The sequence below is a fragment of the Myodes glareolus genome, chromosome 27 (genome assembly GCF_982192425.1).
Source record: "Myodes glareolus chromosome 27, mMyoGla1.1, whole genome shotgun sequence".
Lineage (NCBI taxonomy): Eukaryota > Metazoa > Chordata > Mammalia > Rodentia > Cricetidae > Myodes > Myodes glareolus.
The window spans coordinates 445,258-472,101 of record NC_142052.1 but is presented as its reverse complement, the minus strand read 5'-3'; the positions used below and the strand labels follow the sequence as shown (position 1 = coordinate 472,101).

At 38.2% G+C, this 26,844-nt stretch overlaps 1 protein-coding gene across 12 annotated transcripts in view; it reads right to left on the bottom strand.

Annotated features, from left to right (window-relative positions):
- Positions 1 to 26,844, bottom strand: part of Srpk2 (SRSF protein kinase 2) — a 206,164-nt gene that overhangs the window by 52,889 nt on the left and 126,431 nt on the right. For all 12 annotated transcript variants that reach the window (XM_087902458.1, XM_085684120.2, XM_087902459.1 and 9 more), the window contains one exon: positions 14,003 to 14,157. In XM_087902458.1, the coding sequence (XP_087758584.1) occupies positions 14,003 to 14,157 (155 nt within the window). The remainder of the gene's footprint in view (positions 1 to 14,002; positions 14,158 to 26,844) is intronic.

Below are 26,844 nucleotides of genomic sequence, written 5' to 3'. Positions count from 1 at the left end.
CTTTCCCAAGTAGATACCACAAACTAAAACATCACCTAGCATGATGTACAGCCCAACTGTAGCCCAGCCTAAGAGTGTATCCATGCAACAGAAAAACTGGGTCTCAGGCAATAGGAGGCTGAAAGCTGCCCAAACATGACCATGTAAGGTAAATGCCAACTGTAGGAATCAGGTTATTTCTATTTGCCACTTCCTTTTCTTCCTGATATAAATATAACCTGCATATGTGACAGAGTGGGGCATTCTGTACCATGCTTGGTCTGGAATGTTGCCCAGCTCTAAAATCTCTTTCTAGTTCAAATAATCTATGTAAATTCAACAGTTCTCAGGTTTCTGTTCTTTTTTTAACATAGGAATTTGTTACAAGCTTCTTATATGCGCCTACATACAATTCAATATACGATTTTGATGAATGTTTAAGTATGTTAATTCCCTACAAGTCTCGGATTAAACAATTATTTCTTAAACACGAGATATAACTATTTCTCTTTCAGTATTCCTTTGACAAAATAATCTATAGCACTGTTCTATGGAAAACACTGTTGTATCATTTGTCCTTAGACTGAAAAACATTATCTACAGGGAAAAAAATAGAGTGGGAGTGAATGTGTGAGTGTATGTGTGCGAGTGCATTTTCATATTTTACCTAATATATGATCACACCACCTTTATATCAAATTTTTTTATCACTACACCTGGTTCAACATTTATTAGTCCTTGTCAATTTTCATATTTTAGTATCTTTATGGGTTTTTTAATTTATAATTTCTTTACTATTTATATTAGTGTTTTATCTGCATGGATGCATGCTACAGACATGCCTGGTATTCCCAGAGGACAGAAAAGGGCAACAGATTCCCCAGAAATGAAGTTACCGATGGCTTTCAGCAGCCAGGTGGGTGCTAGGAACTGAACGCAGGACTCTGCAAGATCAATAAGTGCTCTTAAGCACCGACCTATCACTTCAGACCTATTTTTTCTGTTTTTTACCTCCTCTTACTTGTAATGTGGGAAACAGTGGAATAGCAGCATTATAAAAGATCATTGATTTTATATATAATTAAACAACCTCACATAATTAAGCAATTAATCACCAACTAACTAATTAAGAACATATACTTATAAATATCAACTTGGGACACTGGTGAGCTCAAAGACTTAGGACTAACTTCTTAGTTCTTAATTATGCTCTAGATAAATAAAAGTAGAATATATCAAATTATGAACAGGAGAAACATAACCAACTTCAGAATAAAAACGTCTTAGTTGGATGAAAATCCAGTTCATAAATACTGAGAAATACTGAGGATTTTAACAAGTAAAAAATATTCTTTTAATAACCAAAACTTTTAAAATTAAAGAAAATAGCAAAGTATCTTCCTGGCTATTTCAAACTAGGCATATTTTTATTTTAAAATTAAAATTTTTCTCATATATATGGAATATAAAACTGACTTCTGAAACTTGTCCTGGTTTACCTTCTAGTGCTGTGAAAAATACCATGATCAAAAATAACTTGGAAAGTAAAAAGTTTATTTGGCTTATGTGTCTTGGGTCATAATCTACCCAGGGAAGCCAAGGCAGGAACTCAAGGCAAAAACCTGGAAAACAGGAACTGGAGCAGAGATCATGGGAGAGCCCTGCTAGTCAGCTCTCAGCATCCTTCCAGGCGCCCACAGAGCAGCCCATAAAGCTCTAAGCACTCAACAGCTTTTCCAGCCCAAAGTTCCAAAGTCTTTCCACAATTCTTCCTAAAACAACATGGCTGGGTTTGTCAAAGTTCCTGGCATAAATTCCTGTCTAGTTTCCTTTCTATTGCTGTATAAACACCATGACCAAAAGCAACTTGAGGGGCAAAGGCTTTATTTGAAATTCAGATTATAGTCCATCATCAAGGCAGCCAAGGCAGGAACTCAGGCAGGAACCTTGAGACAGAGGCTGAAGCAAAGGCTATGGAGGGTGACTACTTACTGGTTTGCTATCCATAGCTTGTTCAGCCTTTCTCATACATCTCAGACCAGCTGTCAAAGGGTTGCACCACCCTCAGTGGACTGAGACTGCCTACGTCAATCATTAATCAAGAAAATGTCCCACAAATTATACTACAGGCAATCTTACAGAAGTATTTTTTCAACCGAGGCTCCCTCTTCCCAAATGACTCAGCAGAAGTCTGGTAAACTGAATTATCTGTAGGGCAAGGTACTATTAAACTTCTACAATCAAGACCAGAGGTGTCTAGTAATCTAAATTAGGGGTGCCCTCAAGCTCCCACAACCAGGACCAGATGTAAGTAGTAGCCCAAATTATCTCTATGCTATTGGTTTACCAAGATTAAGCCAGGGTATTCCTTAGGCCCTTAAGCTAACACAGGTAGCCTATCCCCAGTATCCATCTTCTTGGAAGAAATGACACGTACCCTCCGTTGAGTGTTGATGTAATTATGTTTCCTTGTGCACAGGAGACTATATTACACCAGGAAACTTTTTTTCTAAATTATACTGTGCTTAAATTTGTTGGGAATAAACCACATGGCATCAAATTCTTTAGAAGGTTTGATCCAGATTGACAAAGTCAATTTGAACCAAATTTTAATTCTCACCTCTCTGAAGTTCATTTCCCTGCCTGACACCTACAGGGACCCTCAATCATCAGAAAAGTAATGCATGTACCAACTTTTATATACTCCTATAACTGGTACCTAATAAAAAAAAGGGGGGGGCACATTTTCTTAGTACACTTTAGGCTTAAGGCTGACTATGCAAAATGAAAGTAGTAGATGAACTTACGCCTTAGAAAAAGTGATTAGTTTGCTGTATCTACATGTAACTATACATATTTAGGACTCTGCGTCATTCTTTTATTGAATTTGTGGTTATATTCTAGCATACTGTTTGGCAAAGGCCAAATATAATCATATCTTTCAAACTAGCTAATCTTCTAGAATCCTGGCATTTTACCCCACCCCCAAAAACAGCACTCCAGTTCCTTCCCATGAATATGAAAAGGTTTCTGATGTTTTTGCAAGCAAAAGAGAAGTTGAAATACTAAGGGTATGGGGAAATGGAGAGTAAGGATTGGCAGTTGACAACAAAGTACTTCCTTTAGGGATACTAAAAGTGTTCTACAAATAGTGATGATAGTTGTACAATTCCATGCATATAATGAAAACCACAGAAATATTCCCTTTAATGGAAGGAAGTTATGTATATACATTATATGAAAAGGAATTCGATGAAGTCAAGAAAAATAGAACATTTATTATTACTTGAAACAAGGTCTCCCATAGCCTAGGCTGGTCTTCAGTTTGCTGTGTAGCTGAGGACGGCCTCCAACTCCTGATCCTCCTGTCTGCAACTTTCCAGTGCTCTGATTACGAACATGTACCTGCCACCACACCTGCTAAGCAAGGTATCAATTGCTGCCTACTTATCAACAAGGAGAATCCCAAGAAGCTCACAGGCCAGTAAGCTTGGTATGTGAGGCTGAAAACAACACACCCTGTCTCAAGTAAGGAGGAAAGTGAGGGCACCTCCATATAGGCAGGGAAGGGGAGGGTTGTTTTTAAAAACAAGAAGAAAATGTGAATAGTAACTCTATACTCCATTTTTTTTTAATTCTCCACAGGTAAAATAAAAGAGAAACAAATTATCTCAAAAATTAACATATTACGAGCTCCGTTTATGAATGCTTTTAAAACACTACCTAATGCCTAGAACGAGAATCAAATACACTAGTCCTTCTGGGAAACTAGTAGGCCACCGCAAGAAGCAGAAGAGAGAAATGATTTGTAGGGGCGTCTCCGGAACAAAAAAAGCAGGCAGGTGTGTTCCAGTGACCTTCTGGGAGAAATGGAGGAAGGAATAAAGAGGAGTGACCCAATGACTGTGGTCTAGAATCATAATGTTAGGCAACAGTCAGGAAGGCCAGGGAGACGATGGCTGAGGGCTATTAGGGTATGCAGCCAAACAAGGACAGCTGGGGGGCTTGTGGGCTGTCCCCATACTCAGGCCAGACCGAGATCTTCTATGGACTACAGAAGACGAGAGATGGAGACAAGAGCTACTACTGATATTTAGAACGCCAGAAGGGAAAGAAAAGTCAAATTAAAATGGCATATATGTATGAAAAGGCCATCATGAGACCTATTACATGTAATTTATTACCGTAATTTTAAATTAAAAATAATAATAATAATTAAAGTTTATGCTCACCCAAAGAGAATGGGAGAAAAGGGAATATTCATAACAGTGAATTAAAGCAAAGAAATAAGTAACATATATGTGGAGAGGGGTAACTACAAGTATGACCCAACTGAACACCACAAATGGAAAACCCAGTGTCTTTAGTTAGGGTTTCTATTGCTGTGATAAAACACCATGACCAAAAAGCAAGTTGGGGAGGAAAGGGTTTACTTGGCTTACACTTTAGCATTGCTGTTCATCCCTGAAATAAGTCAGAACAGGTCCTCAAACAGGGAAGGATCCCTGAGGCAGGAGCTGATGCAGATGTCAGAGAAGGGAGCTGCTTACTGGCTTGCTTCTCATGGCTGGTTCAAACCACCTTCTTATAGAACCCAGGACCAGCAATCCAGGGATGGCATCACCCACCATGGGCCGGGCTGTTGACTTAACTGAGGAAATACCTTACAGCTGGATCTCAGGGATGCATTTCCTCAACTGAGACTCCTTCCTCTCTGATGATTCTACCAATACACCCAGATTATACAGTTGAATGTACTCAAACTTTCACTCAGGATAAACTAATGCTATCTGCAGTTTTGAATCTGGTTAATGGAAAGGTGAGCACAAAGGTTGGTCCTGACTTCACTTACATTTTACTTGTGCTTTCTCTGAGTCAATAAAATTTCTCAAAGACGTGTCATTAACAGCCTCGCTAAATGGCACTTTTAATGCATTTACCAACTTTTATAAGTGTATTCTATCAAATCCGTCATATTTTCCTAAGATATACTTTCATAGGAATAGCCTATGAGACTATCCTTACCTTCTAACTACAGAGAAATGGGTTCCTGAAGATTGCACTCAGGATAAATAATTGGCAAGAAGAACTCACAAAAAGCTATCATAATACAATTTATTACAGCAAAAGGATTAAAATAAGCCTGGGAAGAGACAGAAAACCCAGGATCAGGGAGAATTCTGACATTAAACTTTACACATGCTCTGACCTAATGAAGTCAGGAGTTACCACAGGACGTTTCCTACCAGGATTGCTCATTGAAGCCTCAGCATTCTGAGTCTGCTTGTAGGGCTCTGGCATGCAGACATGGCTGACTGCCTCAAACTAAACCAAATCTTCAGTTCCTCCTATTGTAGAATATTATTTTATGGTGTGTTACTTTTCTTTATGCTCTGGAACATTTTTTTTAATGATGCAAAGATGTGTTTAAATAAAATTCATGTGCAGACAGGAAGCAAAGTAGGCAAGTAGCTGACCAGAAGATTTAGGGAGGAGTCAGGTAGAGAAAGCTTTTAAGGAGGGATGAAGAGGGGGATGAGGGGAGACCCAGGAGAACTTCTGGGAGATGCAAGGAGGTGAGCTAGGTGAGATGCTTACTCTTCAGCCTCTTGGAGGAGCAGGATTCCACCTCAACTTTTGAATCTTGAGTTCTCTAGACCGAAAAAGTTCCCTATGTAGCTTTGAACGAGTCGGTGCCTGAGGGAACAGAGTTTTCTCAGGCTGCAACTCCTACAGCCAAACTGCGGTTGGCAGCTACAGAGCTGCGGCTGCTTACTAGGGCAGTCGTAGTTTAAAAGGCAGCAACAGCTACAGCAGAGGACAGCGTCCTCCAGAGGTCACATTCATATTCTTTAGGTAAAATAGCTGGTTGATCTAAGGTAGTTTTCAAAAGGACATTGAAAATTTGTGAAAGATTTCATTTTACAAAATACAATAATGAACCCCAGACCTCTCTCTGGGCAAGGTTAAAGTTTTTACTGTACTATTTGTTTATATTTCTTTCTGGTTCCTAGGTTCTTAATTCCAGTTGCTTTCTCAACAGTCCTACCAAACATTACCTTTACCAAACATCTGCCAAGACAACTGTGAATTCACGGTTTCTGCTAACAGTCCACAAACTATTTTTCTTTTATAAAAGGGTATTTAATAACAAATCATATTAGTTTCTTAATATATACATGAAATAACATTTTGATGTATATAACGCTATTATTTCCAACTAAAGTAGCTTACAAAACACAAAACACAAAACTTAAAGGAAGAAATGGCCCAGAAAAGCAACAGAATAATGCTATTATGGCTTGACAAAAAAAGGCATCTCTGCTCACCTGCAGAGCTGGGCCAGATAAACATTTGTCTCTGAACTTCTGTATAGCAAACAAAAGATAAAACAGAGAAGAAATAATAAGCAGTTCATAATTCAGGGTCCATTAAGAAGCAAAATGTCCACAAAGCACTACTCTTTCAGATACTGTGGTACCAGGCTTGAGAGGCTTCTTCACTGTTGTCTTGCAAAAATTCAGGAGTTTGCCAAAATGAAGGGACAACCTCCAACAAGTTCTTTGTTTCATACCACACTTCTCCACACTGGAGAATACACAACACCATTTTAAAGGGAGAAAAAAAAAGAAAGATAATCCAAAGGACACGGTCTGTCAGACTTGCTGGAACTGTACTAAACATAGAAGGCTGACAGCATCCCAGACCTCTCTACCCAGTACATGCCAATGAAGCAGCCTCTACTATAGACAACAACAGAAAGAAAGAAAGAAAGAAAGAAAGAAAGAAAGAAAGAAAGAAAGAAAGAAAGAAAGAAAGAAAGAAAGAAAGAAAGAAAGAAAGGAAAAAAGGAAAAGGAAAAGAGAAAACAGAAACCAAAAAAAAAAAAATCACAAACAAGAAAACACTCCCCTCCCCAATGAAATCCCTGACACAGGACAGACTTAGATAATTTTCACATAGTTGCTACTTTTTTCTTAATGGTAAAGAAGAAGTTTATGCTGCAATAAAGTAAATTGTGTACTCTGGGGGAAAGGGGTGAATGAAATATAAAACCAGTAAAACCACATTAAAATTTAGAACATCAAAATCCAGTCAGTTTATATTTCCCAAAGATGGAAAGCAGACATGCATGCGTAAAGTTAGAATGTTCAGGAAGGAAGTTCACAAACCATTACTTATAACAGGCTTTCAAAGACACTGTTTCAGTTTCCAGAGATAATAATCTGTGTGCCACTAAAACAGTGCTAAGAACATCAGGGAGCAATTTTAAGACTTAACAAGGAAGTAAAGAAACCTGAATTCTATAGTTTACAAGTCCTTCGGGTCTGTCACTCTTACACGGAGCATCAACGCACCGCCTTTTTGCTTTGTTGGATTTTTTTGTTTTGGTTTGGTTTGCTCTGACTGTCCTGGAACTCACTCTGTAGACCAGGCTTCCCTTGAACTCAGAGATCAATCTGCATCTTCTTCCCAAGTACCGGAATTAAAGGTATAAGTCACCTCCTCTTGGCTTTTTCACAATGTCAATTTCAAGAGGACTCCTTTGTCACAACAGAAAAGTATTTAGCGCACTTAACAACAGAAAAGTATTTAGCGCACTTAGGTAGTTCAAATGCAATCAGATCAACAAAATCTATAACCACAAGAACATTTCATATTAGTAAAAAGGAGATCAGAAGTTAACATTAAGTAAATATATAATTATAAATCATGACAGTGCTCTGCTGGAGGAGACTGTTGTGAGTAAAGGGGAGGTCCTAATAGTTAATTAGGGTCTCATGAAGACATGCCCAAGGAAAGAACATGTTTTCATACCAAGTCAGACCACAACTGTGTTGAAACAGTTTCTCAAGAAATGGTACAGTGATGAAACACTGCAGAGCTGCCAACTCATCAAAGAACGACTTAAGAACTACAAGAGGAGAACCTAGGCAGAGTCAGAGCAGGGAGCCCGGGATTAAAAAAAAAAAAAAATCATGTTCCTATTGTTGCTATTCAATAGGGCTTTATAGCAGGTATGTATTGAAGGTTCCAGAAAGGAAATCAGGACATTCAAAGCAATACTTACTCTTAGATCAACAGTTCCCAACCTGTGGGTGGATACCCCCTTGGGGGTTGCATATCTGATATCCTGCATATCAGATATTTACATTGCAATTTATAGCAATAACAAAATTAAAGTTATGAATTAGCAAGGAAATAATTTTATTTACGATTGGGGGTCACCATACCATGAGGAACTGTATTTAAAGTGTTGCCTTAGGTGGTGACTCACACACAAAAAGTGTTGAGTGGAATAAAAGGCCAACACTTAGTTGCAGTTTTAGAATTTTTGAAGTATGGTACATGAACTGGAGAGATGGCTCAGTGGTAAGTGCTCTTGCAATGGTAACATGAAGTTCTGAGTGCAGATCCCAGCAACCACATACGGGCAAGGTGTAGTTACATGCGACTATTAACTCCAGGGGAGACCAGAAGAAAAGGCAGCTGGCCAGTCAGTCCAGTCAAAGTCAGTTAAGAGCCACCAGGTTCAGTGAGTGACTGGTCTCAAAAGAACAAGGCAGAGTGACAGAGCTAGACATTCAACATCTTCCTCTGGTCTCCACGAATGCACATAAGGCACACACAGATGAGCAACCTGTACACATATATAAATACACACATGCACACACACACACAGAGTTTACTACACACTTTAAGTGAACGAACTACAGTCTTCAATGTACACTAAAATGACTTGATTAAGGACCTGCAAGACGTCCAATGGACTCCAACTCAGGAGTAAACAGTATGAATACTGACTCTTGAGACTCTTAAGAACTCTCAGTGACATGAGCTTTTCTGCAGGTCTCATGAGGCAGGTACATATTACAGAAGACCTCCTAGAAGTGTTTGTTCACAGGTTGTATCATGTCCAACTCTTGTGCTCTGGTTTGGAAGTAGAAACTGAATGTGGTAGACCAATTTAAATGTTTTCCTTTAAAAGAATTACCACGGTCATAGTGTTTCTTCACAGCAATAAAATCCTAACTTAAGAAAGTTAAGCCCCAGCTGGTAAATGTCAGAGAGAGGGGGAGCAGCAGCAGCAGCAGCTGCCCCAGCCCAGAAGCATTAGAGAAGGAGCATGGGCGATGCGGGCCAAAGAGGCACAAAAGCATGGTAGGAGTGGCTCTCATTAAGAAGTCCCTCTGGGAAAGAGCACCTGTGTCCCAGCCAGGATCCAGTGTCATCTTCTGTATAAGATATCCCACCTCAACAGTGACCACCAGAGCACATAGAGGAGCCCCTTGCACCTGAAGGAGCAACCACTGAGTCTCAGGCAGGCCTGCACCTGGATAAGCTAGCACCTGAGGTTCTGCCCTGCCTGCCACAGACACCGACTGCATTGATTGGAGAAAGAGATGGGAAGACAACAGTGCAGGATAACACTCAACAACGTAAGGAGCAATACAGCACCACCAGAAACCAGTGGTGCTAGAATAGCAAGACCTGAACATGGCAACGCAGATGAAGCACAAGATAACCTTAAAAATACCTTCAAGGAGATGATTGAGGGTCTTAAAGAAGAAGTGAAAAACTCCCTTAAATAAATGGAGGGAAAGACAAAAGAACAAGAAAAAGCAATCAAACAGGTGAAGAAAACAGTTCAAGACTTAAATATATTTTAGAGACAATAAAAAATACCATATACCCCAATTTAAAAATGGGGTGAAGAGTTAAACAGAGAATTTTCAAATGAAGAATCTCAAATGGCCAAAAGACATTTAAGGAATTGCTCAACATTCTAAATCATCAGGGAAATGCAAATTAAAACAACCCTGAGTTATCATCTTGCACCTGTTAGAATAGCTAAGATCAAAAATACTGAGAATAGTTTATGTTGGAGAGAATGTGGAGTAAGGGGAGAATTTTGGTTGAAATTAAATAATTAACTAAACAAACAAACAAAAATATGAAAGAAAAAAATTAGTTCCAGGAGAATCCAGTGCAGATCTAAGAGATTCTGAAAATACACAAAATATACCTTATCAAGTCCAACACTAATAGTTGAAAACATTAACATTTACTAGGCAATTTTTTAATAATTTTCCTTCTGAGCTGTATAAAGTAGAGTATTACATAGAGCATTCAGAAATTGTCTTCATTAAGAACTCATGATGCCTTATTAATGTTTAACCCTGGAGTGTGGGAAAGTGCAGTATTGTATATGCTGTGGGTAAATATCAAGCCACACATTTTACAGTTGTAAAATATTTTATAGATTAGGACAAAATTGAAAAGCATTTTTTAAATAATCCTGATCACTCATATGTATGAGAAAAATAAACTCTGTCTTTTGTTCAAACAAAAGTCAATCTTCCCATGTATGCATGAACAAAAAATTGGCTTGGTAATGTTTGGCTTTTGCTTTGTTTTGCTCAATAAATGTATCATTCTGTTAAAACAAACTCAAGAAACTGAATAAAGCACACAGCCTATCGCTACGGTTCCTACCCAGAAATTTGCCCACACAACCAGTGCTGACAGCTGTTTATAGACTAAGGAACTCCTTCTCCATAAGACAGACAGGTACAATCTAATGGAACCAGTTATCGATGGGGACAACAGAAAAACATAGCAGGAGATTGACAGTGACAGGCACAAGGAAGTGAAATTTATATTCTTTAATAATCGACGTGACAGGTGGCAAACCATATACCTCACATGCTTATCTCATTTTAATTACTGTAGGATCTTAAGCAGGATACTACATATTACATAGGGGACGATATTATATTATAGATGAAAAATCAAAGACTACAGGTAAAAATGCTTGTCAAAGGACACAGATTCAAAAAGCAAGAGCCATGGTCTAAACTCAGGTCTTTCAGATACCAGTCCATAATCCCCTGGACAGCTATAATTGAGCATGCTGGCTAAAGAGAAAGAGCAAGAAAAGTCCCACTCCAAAGAGAATGCCAAGGCAAACAGACAGAAGCAATGAATATGTTTAAGGAACAGCAGAAATGTAACTAGTGGCCTTTATGCAAAAATGTATAGTTCATGATTTTTAAATATACCTGTAAACTTGAGGCAGTAAAAAGATTAATCAGATAGTTGGTCATGAATGAGGCATGAGGATACTGTGGAGTGATGGGGTTCCAGGGTAACGGTGTCTCTGCTGCCTGATGTCTTATTTTATTCGGGGAGAACTGAAAAATGGCTTGTAGGACAAAGGTTCTCTAGGAACAGAGGCAATATAAACAAGAGGAACCGATGGAGTAACATGAGACACCTTGGCTTAGTGAAGTAGAATTCTGCCCCGAGAAGGAAGCCCTTTCTTAATAGTCCAGTCTAAGAGCTATTGGTAAGGATCAGGCAACAAACAAGTACATGACAGGTTAAGAACAAAAGGAAAACAGTAGATAAAGTGGTGTCAGCTACCACACACTGAGAAAATAGTTAAGTAAACAATGAAAGTTTGGTCCACAATTACAGAAATCACTTTGGAGGTTTTCTGAAAAACATTAGCTAAAAAAAAGGGGGGGGGGTCCAGAAAATCCAAGCAAATACCTTCCAAATAGATTAAATAAACAGATAAGCAAAATGTATAATATGATTCTATCATCAAATCATTCTCTATAATGAGAGATATCAGGCAACTAGCAAATTCAAAATGAAGTTTAATAGTTGGTTGAATAGGGCTAAAATTAGTGTTAACTTCCTAATCTTATGGCTAAACTGTAGTTTATAGGAGAATGTACTTGATTATAGGCAAAAATGATAAATATTCACAAGTATTCAGAGGAGGCAATGAACATTATTAGTTCACCCAGTTTTAGTGTGAATTGTTCTTTTTTTCTATCCATGAAGAAGAAGAACACGAAGGCTACAGTTTCTCCGTCAGACATCCTCAATCCATTCTTAGGATTTTGTTATGGTTTAATCTTCAATGTATTTCAAAGGCCATGTGTTAAAGGCTTGGTCACCAGACCATGGTGCCACTGGGAAATAGAAGAACCTTAAGAGGGAAGGAAGGTGGGTCACTGTAAGGCATATCCTTGAACTGATTATTAGGAATCTAACATCTTTCTTTCTCTCCTTCCTGGCCACTTTCTCGACATACCCTGACACGATACAGGGGTAACTCACCGTGGACCGAAACCTAACATCAGGAATTAAAATAAACCTTCTCTTCCTTTTCATTATCTCAAGTAATTGTGCCATGGGAACAAAAACCTCACTGTGTAGACAGATTCCCTGAATGTATTTCTATCAGAGATTTTAGACAAACGGTTACAGTCCTCACAAAAACTTCACAAACATCTATTTGATACATGCAATGCTAATGAAAGGCACAAGTTACTTACCAAGTTTAAGGATGAACAAAAGTGACAGCGAAAGAATATAGCACAGATTCTAGTTGCTCTTAATAATAAAAACCTGGAGTTGGGTACGGGGGTAAAAGCTGAGAAATCAGAGAAGCAGTGCAGCCAATCACTAGAGATTTTTTACACCCTCTACCGAATCCTTGAACTAAAGGGGTGATCCTGACTCTACGAATCCTCAGATTGCATGGTCAGACCGAATCTTCAAACTGCATCTCTCTCTCTATGAAACATCAGACTGATTCTATCATCTCCTGCCTACCCAGTGTTTGAGACTGGATCAATCTACTGTCGCCCAGGGTGAAAGTACACCAGCATGAGCATGAACTGCAAGCATGCACACTGTCACCATCTCTAATGTGCCTTCCCGGAGACCTAGGCTCAATTCCCTGCACCCACATGGTGGTTCACAAACATTTATAAAACTCCAGTTCCAGAAGACCTGATGTCCTCTTATGACTTCTAAGGGCACTAGATATGCATGTGGCACTAATGCATAGATGCAGGCAAAGCATGCTCATACATAGAATTTTTAAAATCTGAAAGAGAGATGGGGAGAGAAGGAAACATTAATTCTATGGGCAAACACCTGTCTCTATCAGAGAATAAGATTACAGGAACTTAGTTCTTATACTTTCACACCAGACTAACACAGCCATGTTCTGAGCAGACAACTGAACTACGCTGTTCCTTAGCCAACAGCACAACTGACTGCGTTCATTAGATGAGGATAAACTGCTAAGACCTGACTACAGGCCCAGAGAACCACTAAGGGCTAATAGTTGGTTCACATATACATCTTACCCTTATGTCATCATACCCTTATGTTATACAGAATCTGAATGACATGCTTAAATCTGCAGCAGGGAAACTATCTTACCAACAACACAGAATCTCATAATTGCAGGGAATAAAAATCCAAGTGAGCAAGACAAGGGAGACAGCCAAAGAGAGACCTTCAGATTCCAATCTATAAAGGACAGCCAGCTTCTAGCTCTTGGGTTTCTCGATACCGATCATACAACATGCTTGCTGCTTAGGAGTTTTAACTGCACAATTTTGATCTTAAACATCAATACAAGAACATTCTACATCTATAGTTTCTGTGTCTTCTGTGGAATGACAGATGAAAATAAAACCTACTTTGACACTAAGCGGCAGAACCAACTCACAGCACGACTTTTTTCACTAAGTACAATACCAAGGAAGTCTCTCTCTATAAACAACATACATGCTTTTTTTTTTTCACAAACAATGAGCACTATGTATTGTTATAGACAAAAGGAAATGTTTTACTTTTAGCCTAACATGCAGAAATCTGAAAGTCAAATATAAAAGTTATAGTTAGCTTCTCTCAGGAGCCTGGTACCTTCTGTTCCCTTCGCTCTTCTTAGATGGTTTCTTGTGCCCTTTATATTTAATTGTAAGAGATCAAATGTGTTTGAAGGTGCATAGAGTATATATAAACATACATGTTTTTCTTTCTCTTACAATTTCTATGACCTATACTTTCTGGCATCATCCTATAGTAAATTTAGAAGACTAATTTAATAAATATCAAGTACTTCCAGCACTAATCCCCCTGGCCCATCCCCATCTTTCTGGGTAACCTGACAAGGAGAGCAGGCCCACCCTGCACCCCACCACATCACCTTTGCAGTAGTCTGCGGGGTCCTCCTGCTCTTCGTCATCTGATCCCAGAATCTCCTCCTCTGGCTCTGGGGGAACGGGGTCTGGCAGTGGTGGTGGTGGTGGCGGCGGTGGTGGTGGAGGAGGAACTAAAGGAGCTTTCTGTTGAGGCTCCGGCCTGAAACAGCAGGAAAAAAAAATCCTATTTACGAAAAGCAAATGATGCATTTCAGGAAAATTTAAGTCTCTTAGTATGAGGGAAAAAAAAGAATTTGTCACACATTAAGAAGAAATTCCAGTTAAAGTCATTCTACTCATTTTAGTTGAATCCAAACACTGTTTCATCACATGAGCTGGGGGAGGGTGGCGACCTCCTTTTTTAATGAAGGAGTATTTCTTACAAGCATCTTTTCATTTCAGAGATTCAGTATTTTTTAGACAATGCTATAAGAGTTTATTGTAATGAAAGAGTACCCTAGCCTATGATGTACAACTTTATAAGTTAGAAAATATCCTGTGGAGATTATTTAAAGGCAAGTACATGCAGCCATCAGCTTATTAAAGGAGTTAGTTTGCTCTTACTTGAAAAATCAGAATTAGCTAGGTGGTAGTGGCATTTGTCAGCACTCAGGAGGCAGAGACAGGCAAATCTCTGAGTTTGAAATTAGCCTGGTCTATAGAGCGAATTCCAGGACAGCCGGAGCTACAGAGATAAACCCTGTCTTCAAAAGCAAAACAAATAAGCAAAATAAACAAAAACAAAAAACCCTGAACACCAAACCCTCCTCCCTCCAAAAAAAGAAAAGAAAAAAAATCAGAATTTGCTTGCTACAGAAATAACTAAAATAAGATTAGGTTTAGTTTAAAACAGTTACATTTATTTTAAAATTCAACCTTGCTTATCACAGCCATTCTGCAAAACCAGAAATAAAGGAAAAACACTACTGTCAAATATATCATATGTTGTCTATATACTAAACATGTTTTGCAACTTCTAGCTATCCCCAATAGATTAAGTAATATATAGTATACTTTTATAAAGCACAGAAATATTCAGAATATAAGCAAAAGCTTGGAGGACTCACATAAAACCTTGAGTTATCAAGAATAGCATACACAATACCAATTTTATTCACGTAAAAGTAAACTATTCGCCAGATGAATGGAGAATGACAGTGTGGTTCATGTACACAATGGAATTCTACTCAGTCTAAAGAAAAATAAAAATTTCAGGAAAATTTAAAAAAAAAAGTAAACTATTCGTAATGAGGGTCTATAAAATGGGATGCAGTGGCAAGTGAGTCTCTGAGAGTTCAAGGTCAGCCTGGTCTACAAAGCAAATTCCAGGGCAGCCAACATTATACAGAGAAACCCTGTCTTGAAGAAAAAAAACACACACACACACAAAACAAAATGAGGGATGAACTTACATCAAAGTTAATTACTATTTCTAACCAAGTACTAATAGAAAAAAAAGAAACATAATAACTCAGTTTGGATGTCAAAGCCCTCCTGGCTGTTCGGCAATCTTCCGATTATGGATTATGGATAGGATTAGGATCATTTTCTCTGACCTCTGCAAGGAGTAGGGGAAGAATTGGTGGGAATCACCCCCGCCGGGCTGAGGAAGTCACTCCCGGGTGTCACAATCAGAACCGTAACATGAGAGGTGTGCAGCTAAGGAGCAAGGAGAATTGTAATAACACCCATGTGCTGGGTAAGTGTAATTTCCACTGCCCAGTACACACACACTTTTTCTAAAAGCACATGAATTTCCTTTGGGACAGTACTACTCGCTTCATAGTAGAGGATAATTCCAAATCTTTCACCGCCAGACTCTTGCTCCAGCCTAGAATCCCAACAAGATCAACTATCAGAGGAAAGATGCTAGCTTGTACTGAGATGATGTGTAAAACCAGGGCCAGAGAAATGTTCAAATCACTACTTTATTTATTCAATTTTAAAAAGAAGAATAAGACCTCTTGGCTGAATATGAAAGCCCCACCACACTTTCTGTACTATAGTGTTCTTAGCATGTGTTAACTATTGCTAATATGACTATCAAAAAAAAAACCTGCCACAAATAAAAAAATGAGAGGAGGAAGAGTAGAAACCAGGGAAAATTCCAAATGTCATTAGCACAGAGTGGGACTGCAAAGAGCATGAAAAGCAAAAGCCAAGCGCGACCAAGGAACCTGTAGCGGGACAGCTCAAGAACGCCAAGTAAAACAGTCACATCCATTCCTACTTGCTACACCACAGGACCACTGAAAACACCAGCTCTATTTTCCAGGGTAGCAGACTTTAGGATCGCAGTGGGACACTGAAAAAGGGACTCATCATCAACACAGGCCTCCCTTGCGCAAGAGGGCCCTAGAATCCACAAGGACGTAGGGAAGTGGGGAAGCAGAGAAATGCTACAGGTGGTCCATTTCCCCTGGGTCAGAATGACAAGCATGACACATTTTCCCAGAGCGTGGACAGATCCATCTGACCTATTTTGTTCAGTGATACACTTTGAAAGCTGCCATATCTGACTACTTTAGACAGAATCCTTGAATGCATTTCTATCAGTGGTTTTAGACAAATGTTATGGTCCATACCACAAAACTTCAGAAACATCTGACACATACAATGTAAAGTAAAGGCACAAGTTATTTACCAAGTTTAGCCACATGGCATAACGTGCATATGCATAAATGAGTATATACATACAGCTGTGATCACCAAAAACATATATAGACACTGACAAATGTCCAAGAGTGAAGGTCAAACATCAATTCCACTAAGGAGGGCTGGCATTTCATTTGTACTTCTTAGAGAACAGAAAGCCCTGTGGTTGCAGGAGAAAATGAGTCTGTTGCTTCTCAGCTGAAACCCCCAGGTACCTGTGTCTTACATTCCTCACCCAAATACTGCCTACCCAGCTAAACATGTCCCAGACTTCCTGTGTTAAGAAGACAGTAAGGACTACACTGAACACACAGGCAGAAAGCACTTGAAATCTAGTTCTATCGGTTAGAAGACAGTCAGTATACCATGATGAGTAAATTAAGATTTTTTATGCTAAGGCTCTCCCCTGTCTATCACATCAAAACAGCTGGAACTGTGCTGCCCAGTACAGCAGTCACTGGCCACAAAACTGAGAGCCGGCAGCAGGGCTAGTCAGAACTGAGGTGCATTTTGTGAAATATATACTGAATTTCTAAAGTAGAACAAAAAAGGTAAAATATTTTAGCATTTTCTATGTATTACATTTTAAGATTTTTATATATGAGTTAAAGTATATTATTAACATTAATTTCACTTGACTCTTTTTACTTTGTTTAATGTGGTCATTGGAAGTTTAAGTGACAAGGAAGGTACACACTGCATTTCTACTGGATGAAACTACCCTGTAGAACTCACTTAAAGAGGAGCAGTAGCTTAGCCTTATATTTACACTCCTGCTTACAAAAATGATGACAGCTTCTTCTAAAGCTTTTTTTAATGACCTACACCTCATAGTAACTGAGGCTACTTCTCATATCAGTTCAGGACAGCAAGAGTCAATGTAAAACCCAACATTATGCCCCAATTATTTGTTTTGAATACACACTGATGTATGACCTAACACTTGAAGGAAAGGGGGTTTCCCCTTTCCCTCCTTGGGAACAGGGTCTTTCTTATAGAAAAGGTTGGTCTCAAACTTGCTGTGTAGTTGAGACGGGCTTAAGAACTAGAGACTTCCTGCATAGCCTCTCAAATGCTAGAATTACAGCACGCTCCACAAATCCAGCCGAGGTGGCATTCTTTTAAAAAGTTTCTAAGAGCACTGTAAAGTGTGCTGAAATATCAACTACCTAAAAGACCACCAGGGTCAAGTTATCTCACCAAGCGTAGGCTTGTCATATGTATCAACAGATCAAAAGATAACTTATATCAAGAAACTATTCCAGGGCCAGGCATGGTGGTGTGCACCTTTAAGGCCAGCACCTGAGGCAAAGTCAGGAGAATCCTTGTGATTTGAGGCCAGGCTAGTCTACAAAAAAGTTCCAGATGGGGGCTGGAGAGATGACTTAGAGGTTAAGAGCACTGACTGCTCTTCTGGAGGTCCTGAGTTCAATTCCCAGCAACCACATGGTGGCTCACAACCATCTGTAATGAGGTCTGGTGCCCTCTTCTGGCCTGCAGGGACACATGGAGGCTGAACACTGTGTACATAATAAATAAATAAATCTTTTTTTTTTTAAAAAAAAGTTCCAGAACAGCCAGAGGTATGTAGAGAGACAATGTCTGTTAAAAAAAAAAAAAAAGAAGAGAGAAAGAACCTATGAATCTATTCTATAGAAGAAATATTAGAAAATGAATGAGGAGGAACCAAAAATATTTCAATTTAAATATTACCAAGACAAATGGCTTTAAAACAGAATCTTTAGAACAAATGATGCTGAAATAACCAAAAAGGTGCATGGGGTGGGGGTTAGCTGGGGAGATTGCTAGGTGGTTACTGATGCTGCTTTTCCAGGACCAAACTTCAGTTCCTAGTACTCATACTAGGTATAACTTCAGCTACAGGGGCTTGAACGCCCTCATCAAACTCTTACAGCAACCAGGTATGTGGTACATATTTACACAGATGTATACATATAAATAAAAATAATATTTTTAAAAAGCTGAATGCTAACTCTCTCTCCTCTCCATTCCCAGCCCCTCCCTCCCTCCCTTTTCCCTACACACACACACACACACACACACACACACACACACACACACACACAGAGATTAAAAACTAAATGAAAGAGCCAGAACTATTAAACTCGAAAAAGAAAAAAATAGGAATAAATTTCATGATCTTGAGTCAAGCAGTGCTTCTTACACACAACACTAAAACAAATGAATAAAAGGAAAGAAGACAAACCATAGTTTATCACAGTTAAAAAAACTTCTGAACAGGAAAAATGGCTCAGCAAGTAAAAGTACCTGCTGCCAAGCCTGAGGACCTAGGTTCAAATACAGGGAACGCACATGATGGAAGGAGAGAATGAATAATCTGAAGTTATCCTCTGACCTCCAAACATACACTGTGACACGTCATCTTCCTACCGTCAATAAGTAAATGCAATGAATTCTTTAAATTTAAGTGTATGTCTGTGAGTGTGTGTGTGTGTGGGTGTGTGTGTATGAATAGGAACACTTGTACATGGAGGTTGGAGGTTAATCTTCGGTTACTCCTTAGAAGTTGTTCATCCTACTTTTTGGAACAGGGTCTCTCAGTGGGACCTGGAACCAGCAGATTTGGCTAAGCTGATAGGCCAGTGAGCCCAGATATTCTTCTGTCTTTCTCCTCAATACTGCTGGAATTTTAAGCACTCACAGCCATGCCTGGGTTTCAAAGGAAAAGCTTATATTCCTTGGAAAACAACAAGAAAACAAAGAATCCATTCAACAAGATAAAGTATTTCAAAATTGTATTACTGAAAAGAGACTTATATCCTGGAATATATAAAGATCTCTTACAACTATTAAAAATACATACTAATAAAAGTGGGTAAAGAAATGAAGAATACATTTCAATTGTAGGGTACTTGTTCATCACCAACAAGGCTCTAAGTTCAGTAACAAACACCAAGAGAACAGAGAATTAGAATGGATATTTCTCAAAGAAAATATATGAATGATCAAAACACAAAAAGATCAATATCATTATCACTTTGACTGTTTTAATTGTTAATGTGACAGACTGTAAAATTATCTGGAAAGAGAGTTTCAACAAGGAACTGTTTATCAAACTGGTCTGTAGGTAGTCTGTGGGCGACTTGATTATTTTCATTAGTGAACACGGCCCAAGGCTACTATGGGTGGCACCATTCCCTAGGCAAGAGCTCCTGAACTCTTAAGTGTATAAAGAGCAAACTATCAAAAACAAAAAAATGTCGGGCAGTGGTGGTACACACCTTTAATCCCAGCACTTGGGAGGCAGAGGCAGGCGGATCTCTGTGAGTTCGAGGCCAGCCTGGTCTACAAGAGCTAGTTCCAGGAGAGGCACCAATAAAGCAAACTGAGCACTAAGAGGCATGCACGCCTTTATCTCTCTGGTCCTTTGGATGTGATATGATTAGCTGCTTCAAGTTTTTGCCTTCATTTCCCTGGAATGAACTGTAACTTGGAACTGTAAGCTAAAATAAATCCTTTCTCCCTAAGTTGCATTATGACAGGAAGTTTTATCATAGCAATTGAAATGAAATTAGAACAAGTGTTCAGGAAAAGGAAATCAAAATTGCAATGAATTGGCTCCCAAAACTAAGATTAATCAATTAATTAAAGTAATTTTTAAAAGGTTAAACATGAGTAACATATGATTCAACGATTTTGCTCCTAGATATATACAGAAATGAAATACCTCAACAGAAAATCTTATCCAGAGTTTTCTCAGTGGAACTATTTATTATCCTCAGTGGTACTATTACACATCGTAAACATCGGTCCAGAACCAATCCAAATGTCTATCAACTGCTAAACATGTGCCACAGACTTACAGTGAAATATTATTCCAAAATATAAGAGATGAGTGCTGATACCTGCTACAGAGAGGTATAACAGGAAATAAGAGGCCAGTCACTAAGACCATGGGTTCTATAATTTCACTGTAAAACAGATGTACAAAACAAACAGTTGTTGGGAAGAAAGAAAGAGGTGAGACTAAACTGCATTTACTAAGTGAGTAAACTTTGTGTGTGTCAATTTTACTCCAGGGGGCTATTTAAAATACAAAACTATATAAAGCTACATAATTTATTTGAATTTTTCTATTATACAGTGTATTTGTGAAGTGTATTTTTCAAAGCTATTTAAAAGTGGCTATATTCTGATTTCAACGACTTATATGCTCTTTACATTTGACCAGCGACTTCTCAGTGGAAAAAAAAAACATTATGCAGTTCTCTAAGCTGGAGTGAAATGCTACCCAATAGTACAGTTTATATAAAGCACTAGAAACACATTTTTATATAAGAAACAGTTAAATAACAAAACATTTAAAAGTGGAGTTCTACTAGTCACTTAAAATTTTCAAAGAACTATATAGCATAATACTTAAGTATACTAAGCACTACTCCATATAGGATCTTCTGCTGAAGGACATTATGACGCTCCAGTATTACTATTTATCAGTAGGACAAATTTCAATAAGGAAATGTCCTGAACCAATAAGCATTTAGATATGGGAATTGTTTGTCTAATTTAAACTGATTATCCTGTCTACTTACTATTTTACTGTCTCTTCTAAAACTTTAAGTTATTTAAAGAGTGTTATAAACTCTTTATACATTAATCATATTACCAAATGTGTCAAAAGTGATACATTTGGTTAAAATTTTCCCAAAGCAGTATTGTTCAGAAGCTGGTGATGGAAATGGTCCTGTTTTGCCCATAGACTGCTGACAATGTGCATGTGAAGCTAAGACGGTGATGGAGTGATTAATCAACTGCATCTTTAATTTATAATTCAGTTAATGTGCTTACTGGCTACTATATTATAAAAACCATACTAGCATTCCATTTATTTATGTGTTTTGAATTGTCTCGGAGTATAGAAAATAAATTATATTTAAATTTTATTGAAGTAATTTTGTTAGTAATTGTAGCTGCCTTTAGTCTTAAGAATTATGAGAGTCTGCAGAAGTTTTGTTCAAAGTGGAGTATCTTGCAGTATTTCCTGAGTCATGTGAGGCAATCAATTGTAGTTAGAATGGGTAGATTTTCTTCCTTCCCCCTTTCCTTCCCTCTAAAAGAGCATTCAGTGCTTTGAACTGCTGAACCGTCTCTCCAGCTCCAAAATGATCACCTTTGGGAGCTAAAATATAGATGAGCTGGGAAGCAAGTCTGATTTGCTGACACTTGCTAGGAAATAATGCCATCTTAGAAGACATGGAGGCTAGTATATTTTTAAACTCATTGTTATTTTTCTGTTTGGTCTTGAGGAGAGCTTTTGCTTTTAAACCTGTCCATTTTAAAAAGAGAACCTGCTCTCATTCCTGCTTACTCAGGTGAGGTCCTTTTGCCATTTCCTTTATGTTAAACAGACTCCAATCTTCCTTTTGAAAAGACTGATACATGAGCTGCTCCAGCACATTTTGAGGAACTTGACAGCTGTATTTGTTTCTCTGGTTGCCGTAAAAAACTACTAAACACAGTTGCTTCAAACTACATACATTCATTAACTTAGTTTTGCATGCTGGAGATGAGAATATACAGCATGGCCGCTCTCTTCTTGGACTAAACTTAAAGTGTCAGTTGAGTCTGCAGTTCTTATCTGAGCCTCAGAACCTCCTGCCACTTGAGGGTTGTTGACAGAGCTTTTCTTTTTTTTTTTTTTTTTTTTAGAACAAAGGTCCTTTCTGCCCAATTATTCTTCCAGGAAATGGCTAGGAACTATTGTCACTCATAGATGCTGCACTTGAAGCTGGGCTATACCTTAAGATCCTCATACATCCCAACTTTCAGATCAAGAGTAGGTTTGAAGACCACACTTGAGTTAGCACTAATGTCAACCTTCGAAAGAAACTGAATATAAGTCTGAGCTGCAAATGAACATTATTACTCCAGTTGAAGATGGTGAACACACAAGAACCCATCACAAGACCATTTTGCAAGGATGCATCAACGTGAGCAGGCTTAGATTCTAGCTACACAAGCCCCAGAATGAACCCTCTCTGGCCATCAACCAACGAAGTATGCTCAGAATACAACCTGTACTTCTTCAAGCTAGAGAACAAGCAGGAACTTTCCCTGCAATCCCAAACCTCTTCCCTTGGAAAAAGCGTTGAAATTCACAGCGAACTGATCAGACTTTACACCAAAAAATTAATTTAGAGTATTTATGGGTTAGTGGCAATCCCACAGGACCTAGCAATGTAGAAACAAAGTAATTATATTGCACAAATGTGAGTTATTATTTTTTAATCACAATATAAACATGAAAACCACACAAGAGCAAGCCAAAAGAAATAAGAATCCTTTAAACTATTCCAAGCAATTAACATTTACACATGAGAAACAGTACTGCCGGTCATCCTAATTTTAAAGCATGTACTACTTTGCAAGAGTAGTAATTAACAGAATTAAAAAAAACAAAATCAGGTATCAGATACTAGCATTATCTAACACAACCAACACAGCTACAAAAAAAAAAGTATAATGGTTCCCCAATATCCATGAATATTAAACTCTACAAATGCTCGATTCTTTTAGGTTAAGTGCCACAGTATATGCTTGCAAATCTGTGCATATGTTTTAAACCATCTCTAGGTTACTCATCATGTCTAATAAAATATAAATGCTATTTACGTAGTAGTTATGCATCATGGTCTGTAAGTGTTCGGTACAGTGCATCATTATTATTTTTTTTTCGCCTCTTATCCAAAAATTTTTAATCTACAGTTGGCTAAATAAGCAATTATGAAGTTCATGGATAAGAAGGAAATAACTGTTCATAATTCTCATAGAAATGAAAGTAAATCAATGGATTGTAGAGGGATAATGTCTGTTAAACATGAATTGTCCAGGCAACAAACAAAGCTGGAAAGTGGCTCTGAAGACACTATCTTGGAGGAACATAGAACCAGAAAATAAAAATATAAAAGAAAACTGAAGCCAGCATGGTGGTGGACAGCTGTAGTCCTAGCGGTTGGCAGGCTGAAGGACAAAGATACACGAATTTGAGGCTAGTTTAAACCACAATAATAAAGACTGTGTTTCAAACACAAATTAAATGAAATAAGGAAAATATAAGGCTTGGAGTAGGTCTAACCTTTACCTACTTCCTACAGGTTTTAGAAAAGACAGAAAACAAAACAGAGGCTGTTGTGAGAAGTAATAACGCTCAGAACTGTTCAGAATTAACAAAGAACAAAAGCTGCTTCAGTGGTGAAGTCCCCAATGTAGTAAAAATAAAGAACTACCTAATCGTGTTTAGTGAACATCTGCCTACCATTTAAAAAAACATTTTAAAAATGTTTACATTTTTAAAAAAAATTTTTTACATTAAAAAAAAAACACAAAAACTAAGTTTATCATCCACAGGCTCTCTTCTAAAAGAACTACTAATATAAAAAAGATTTCAGGAGAACAAGAAATGATCATGAAGAAAGGTCTAAAGTCTAAGGAAGCAAGGTAACACCATACCAGCAAACGGTAAACCTTGTTTTGAATACATGGAGTATGTATCTTTGGGCTGGCAATAAACACATTATAACAACGGTATTTTTAAAACCAAACACTTGCTGGGTGTGACAGTACATGCCTTTTATCCCAAAAGCAGAAGGGAGAAGCGAGTGGATCTCTGTGATTTAAGGCCACTCTAAACAGCACGTTCCAGGCTAACCAGAGCTACCCTTTCTCAAGAACAAACACATACACACACATCACTTTACCACACTGCTCTCCTAGAGTGTTTTGTTCAAATTAATGCAATCTTCAAAACAAACACAGACCAATTATTCACCCTATTTTATCTGAGAAATAATGATACTGGTGGGGGTTGGTGTGTTTGAGGACACTCTGTAAGTGGAAAGGAAGGAATTGAGCTTTCCTTATCAAACAGCTAGATTGGAAGAGAGCAGTATTTCTAGGCCAGCAAATCCTGGGACACAACAGTAAATAGCAGGTTGCTGGCACTGAGACAGGATGAACAGAAAACTTGGACCAAGCACAGCAACCACTGCATTGTGATAGGAGTCACAACAGCATGACATATACTCTCGAGGATTTAGACTGCTCCTACCACAAAAACATTACCAGAGTTTGACAGTAGACCGGGGACTCAGCATACCAGGAGATTCTGAAGCAGGTGGTTCTGGAGCTAGTAAAGAAACAACAGACACATGCAACAACCATAACCATTACACAAGTGTCTTTATTCTAATTTACCGTGTGTATGTGTTTAACTTTAATGTACCTTCTAAAATAAAATAACAACAGCGATGGCTAGAGAGACAGCTCAACAGCTGAGAGTACTTGCTGTCTTTCCAGTGACCCACATGGCAGGTCACAGCTGTACCAGTTCCAGGGGATCTAATACCTTCTTCTGGCCTTGGCAGGCAACAGGCATTCAAGTAGTGCACAAATATACACGCAAGCAAAGAACCCTTACACATGAAATAAAATTTAAAAAATTACTATAAACGGGATAAGTTTCAACTTATCATAGGCAACAAACAACGAATGCAACAGGAACGCAAAAGGCAAAGAGGCAAAACACAAAAAACTTATGTACCACAACAAGCCATTTTAGACTAGTACAGCTCAGCAATCAACAGCACCGAAGGGTGCAAAGAACCAGGAAGTCAGATCACTGACCACAAAATGCTCTCTCATTACTGTGGTTACATTCATTATTGAACTATATACCTAAAAATATATAGCCTTGTTATTATTTGTGTAAAACAAGCAAATACAGGCATCACTGAACTGTTTTCTGTGAGTTGGTAATAACACATTTCCATCACATTCCAACGAGTTCAGCCCAAAAACATTAAATTTCTAAATAAAAAAAGAAGAAGAATCCTTTAAACTACTTCAAACAATTTACTTTTACACACGAGAAACAGTACTGCCGGTCATCCTAATTTTAAAGCATTTACTACCTTGCAAGAGTAAGGCAGACAGACCTCTATGGGTCTGAGGCCAGGCTGGTCTACAAAGTGAGTTCCAGGACAGTCAGGGCTACACAAAGAAACCCTATCTTAGAAAAACAAACAAACAAACAAACAAACAAAGCAAAACAATAAAGTTGGACTTCAAAAAACCTTTCCTGGGCATGGTAACAAGTTTCTATAGATCCAACACTCCAGGAGCAATGGAAAGGGTCATCTATAAAATGTGTTCCAGGACAATCAGGGATTTAAGAAGACTTGTTTCAGACACACACGCATGCCCGCTACAAAGGAGATCTGCCTTAGGTGGAACATAAATTCAAGACATAAGGTGGTGCTGAGAATGGTACCCATGAAACCAAAATTTCTATCTCTAAGAATGAGAGGACAGGCATTTTGTGTGAATGCCAGTGAATCTAATCTGACAGGTGAAGTCTTCCCTGAAGAGTATCAAATCCATAGACTTGCCAGAACGAGAACTACGACCCTCTTTCCTAAGCATCCCATCGACACGTCAAGTAAACTCAGTGCTGTGCTATTCTCCCCTTATTTCTTCAAGGAATATTTATTTACAAAGCTCAAACTACATCGCTTAACTGAGTAAGTCTTCTCTCATGCATCCAGGAACTGGACATACTAGTTGTGACAAATATATAAACCAAAATAAATAAGGCAGACCATATTTAACAAATTCTTTTAGTATTTTTTTTCATTTTTAATGGGTGGGGGAGTGGTTAATATGCATCTAAGAATTACCAAAGAGGTCAGAGACATCAGTTTACCTGGAGCTGGAGCTACAGAGTGGTAAACTACCTGACTAAGTAGTGGGAAGCAAACTCATATCCTCTGCAAAACAATATGGGTTTTTAACTGCTCAGCCATCTCTCCAGCCCCACAAATTAATTATCATACAGTTTCTAGAGCTTGTTGTAAGGTCTATGTCAATAACACAACATGGTAAAAAGAAGGATGCTCACTTGCTTGTTAAGTCTTTTAGGATGCTTAGAGAAAGAATAGAGAATTGAAAGGACACAAGAAAGAATAAGTTAATGAAAATCCTAGTCAGGAGAACTATGTGTGTAAGCATATATGGCAACAGAAAGGGTCTACTTTTTCATTACCAATATATTAAGTACAACATGAAATAGTGGCAAAAATACTAGAAAGCTTGGGGTCATGTTTTGACATTCTACCATGAAAAATCTCAAGTTCACTTGGGTAAGAAATAAAAC